Consider the following 2,930-nt stretch of genomic DNA (forward strand, 5'->3'; position numbering starts at 1 on the left):
AAAATTAACATAAATAATTCACAATGAATAAAATACAAACGTTTTCAATAAAGACAGGATCTGCAACTGTGCCCTTTGGAGTCATATTGGAGCAAAAGGAAAATCAATGATACTCACCCTGCAGGCTACTTGCATTAGCTCTGTCCTCCTAACTTCTGGGCTAAACAACCCAGCTAAAGGCAACTAGAGGGGGGTTGCTCCCCAACCTTTGCAAGCCCCCTCCTGCTGGCAACTGCTGATCCTGGGACCGGTAATGGGCAGGTCCACCTTTGCCCTCAAATGGTTCTGAACTAGGTCACTGAAGTCTTTTAAATAAATTAACCAAAACCATAATAATAACAAAAAACATTTATTAAGTGCTACGTGTTTTACAAATATTAACTCAAACCTCACATCCATTTTTTAAAGTAAGTGCTCTTGTTATTTCCTTTTACAGGTGACCAAAGTGAGGCATGGGGGTTTAATAAGCTTACCCAAAACTACACAGCAAGGAGGAAGCTGCGTCGGGAATCAAACTCAGTCACTGTGGCCCCCAAGACCATGCTCATAACCATGAGGTAAAAAATGTGCCTCCTCTTCTAATTTCTGTCTCACAGTGGGCCCAGACATGGTTTCAATACAGCTCAGCAGAGCAATGCAGCAAATCCAGGTAGGGACACTAAAATACTCAGAAAAGGACCAACCAAACAACCAAAGCATAACATCAGCAATAGGACAACCAATATGAATCATGAGAACCCTCTGTCTTTATTAAATTCGGGGGAAGAAATCAAGGTCAGGAAATCAAGTGACTGGTGGCGGGGCATAGAAAGGAGTGTCTCCCCCGGTTTCTGCTCTGGCGGGCGGGTGTCAGCGGATGGTGTACTTGTCCCACTTCTTCTCGGGGTCGTAGGCCTCCCAGCGGCTGGCGGGGAAGATGTGCTTGTTCTTCTCGTACCAGCTCCGCAGCACCACCTTGCCCGCGTGCGACTCGTCCTTCTCCATGGTGGCGTCGCTGAGCAGGCGCACGTCGTCGTGCACATCGAAGTTGAAGAGCGGCCCGCTCTTGCCCCTTGCCTTGGCGATGATGAAGTCATAGAAGGTGTGGTAGTGCGGCAGGATGAGGTCCTCCTTGATGAACATGAGCTGCTCCACGCCCGCGGAGCGCAGCTCCAGGAAGTCCTTGCGCAGCCCCTGCAGCGCCTTCTTCAGGAACTGCTGCACCGTGTTGCCCTTGCGCACACGCACCGTGCGCCGGTGGCCCGAGCCGTCCCAGTAGCTGAAGGTGACCTCCATCTCCTCGTCCTTCACTTTCTCGCGCTGCGCCTCCCACTCTTGGCGCAGCTCCTCCCGGAGCCGGTTCTCCTCCTCCTCGCGGTCGCGGTCGGGCAGGAAGCTGGTGTCCACGTCGGGGTTCTTGCCCAGGTTTCCGGCGCGCCTGGCCTCGGCCGCGTCCGCCTGGTCATCGAGGTCGTCGAGCGCGAAGGACAGGCAGGAGATCTTACGCTTGCGCTCGCGCCGGTGCTCCTGCTCCCGCAGCCGCTCCTGCTGCAGCCGCTGCTCCTCCAGCTGCTGGCGCTTGGCCAGCTGCCGCTCGCGCTCCCTGATCAGGGCCTCCTGCCGGGCCTTCATGTCGTTCAGGGTCACCAGGCCCACCGTGCTGGACTTCAGCTCGGCCTCCACGGCATCGTAGTGCGCCGAGAACTTCTTGTCCACCTGCGACTTGAGGATGGTCTCCTCGGCGATGCGCTGCTTCAGCACCTCCATCTGCTCCCGCTGCTTCTCGCGCTTCTTGAGGAGGTGCATGGCACGGCCCGCCTCGCGCATGGTGCCCTTGTACTGCGCCATGGCCCCCGCCTACCCGCTGGGCTCTGCAGCAAAGAGGAAAAACGGGGCAAGTAGAGAGGGGCCCGTGCAACTGCGGGAAATGCAAAGCTCTGCGCCTCCTCACAGGGCTTTCGGCAGTGATGGAAGCGTTTAGGGGCTGGGCCGACCTGCTAGGGTCACCAACCTGACGGTGTCACCACGCACCAATTTCCAGCCTTTTCTTTGACCTCAATAAATGCAAATGCAAATGGCCCCACGTAACTGGTGGCTGCCATGCCTGAGCGCTGCGCTGAATTTGGGGAGCTGCATACAGAGAGGGTTGGGCTACTGAGCGAACCCTTACCTGCCCAAGCACCCTGCCGAGCGGAGACACGCGGGAGTTGACCTCCACGAGAACCACCCACGAGCAAAGGCCCACCCGTCCCGGGCTCTCGCGACAGCCACGGACACAGGAAGTGGAAGCGGTGCGCCCCCTGGCGGGGAGGCGGGCCCTGAGGAGAGCGCCAGGCTCCTGGTAGGGCGGCTGCGGAAACAGGAAGTGGAGGCGGCTCGCCCCCTGGCGGAGAGGCGGGCCCTCGGGAGAGCGCCTGGCTCCTGGCGGGGGCGGTGCTCCTGTGGGGCGGGCCAGCGCGGGGAGGAGCCTGGAGGAGGCGCCTCTGGCCCTGCCCAGCCAATGCTGGCCGGAGCTCCTGTTTTCATGCTGTGGGCAGGGAGGGCCCGCACCAGCGGTGCGTGCTTGCTGAGCCTTCTCGTGCCCAGTTGTAAACACGCAGAAGCAATGTGGGCGCTGCGCAAGCTGCTGTGGTCACCCAGAGAGGCTTGCAACCGCCTCGCAAGGCTGCAGCCCCTGCTCTCCAACCCTCCTCCTCCCGCGTCTCCTCCCGCCTCTGATGCTACCCCACTGTGGCCGTCTCATGAACGTTACCTGCACACCACTGCTTGTAATTCTTTCTTATGGCCCTAACATAACAACCGTTCTTTGATAATGGAACCCTACTCACCCCCCAATTTCATGACAAAACCTGCACTCAGCTTGTTAGACCTCTTCTATGCAGCAGTTTCCCCCCGGGTTCTAAGCTCTAATAACCATGGGAAACTGAGTTAAAGTATAGCAGTGTCTTTAC

General features: G+C 57.7%; 1 protein-coding gene across 1 annotated transcript; it reads right to left on the reverse strand.

Moving 5' to 3' along the window:
- Positions 1 to 347: 347 nt before the first annotated feature.
- On the reverse strand, positions 348 to 2,242 carry FAM50B (family with sequence similarity 50 member B). The gene is given in 2 exon segments (NM_001267791.1): positions 348 to 1,850; positions 2,150 to 2,242. A coding segment is annotated over 1 exon segment (978 nt). The 5' UTR covers positions 1,828 to 1,850; positions 2,150 to 2,242; the 3' UTR covers positions 348 to 849.
- Positions 2,243 to 2,930: the final 688 nt, after the last annotated feature.

This window comes from Macaca mulatta, chromosome 4 (assembly GCF_049350105.2).
Source record: "Macaca mulatta isolate MMU2019108-1 chromosome 4, T2T-MMU8v2.0, whole genome shotgun sequence".
NCBI classification, from domain to species: domain Eukaryota; kingdom Metazoa; phylum Chordata; class Mammalia; order Primates; family Cercopithecidae; genus Macaca; species Macaca mulatta.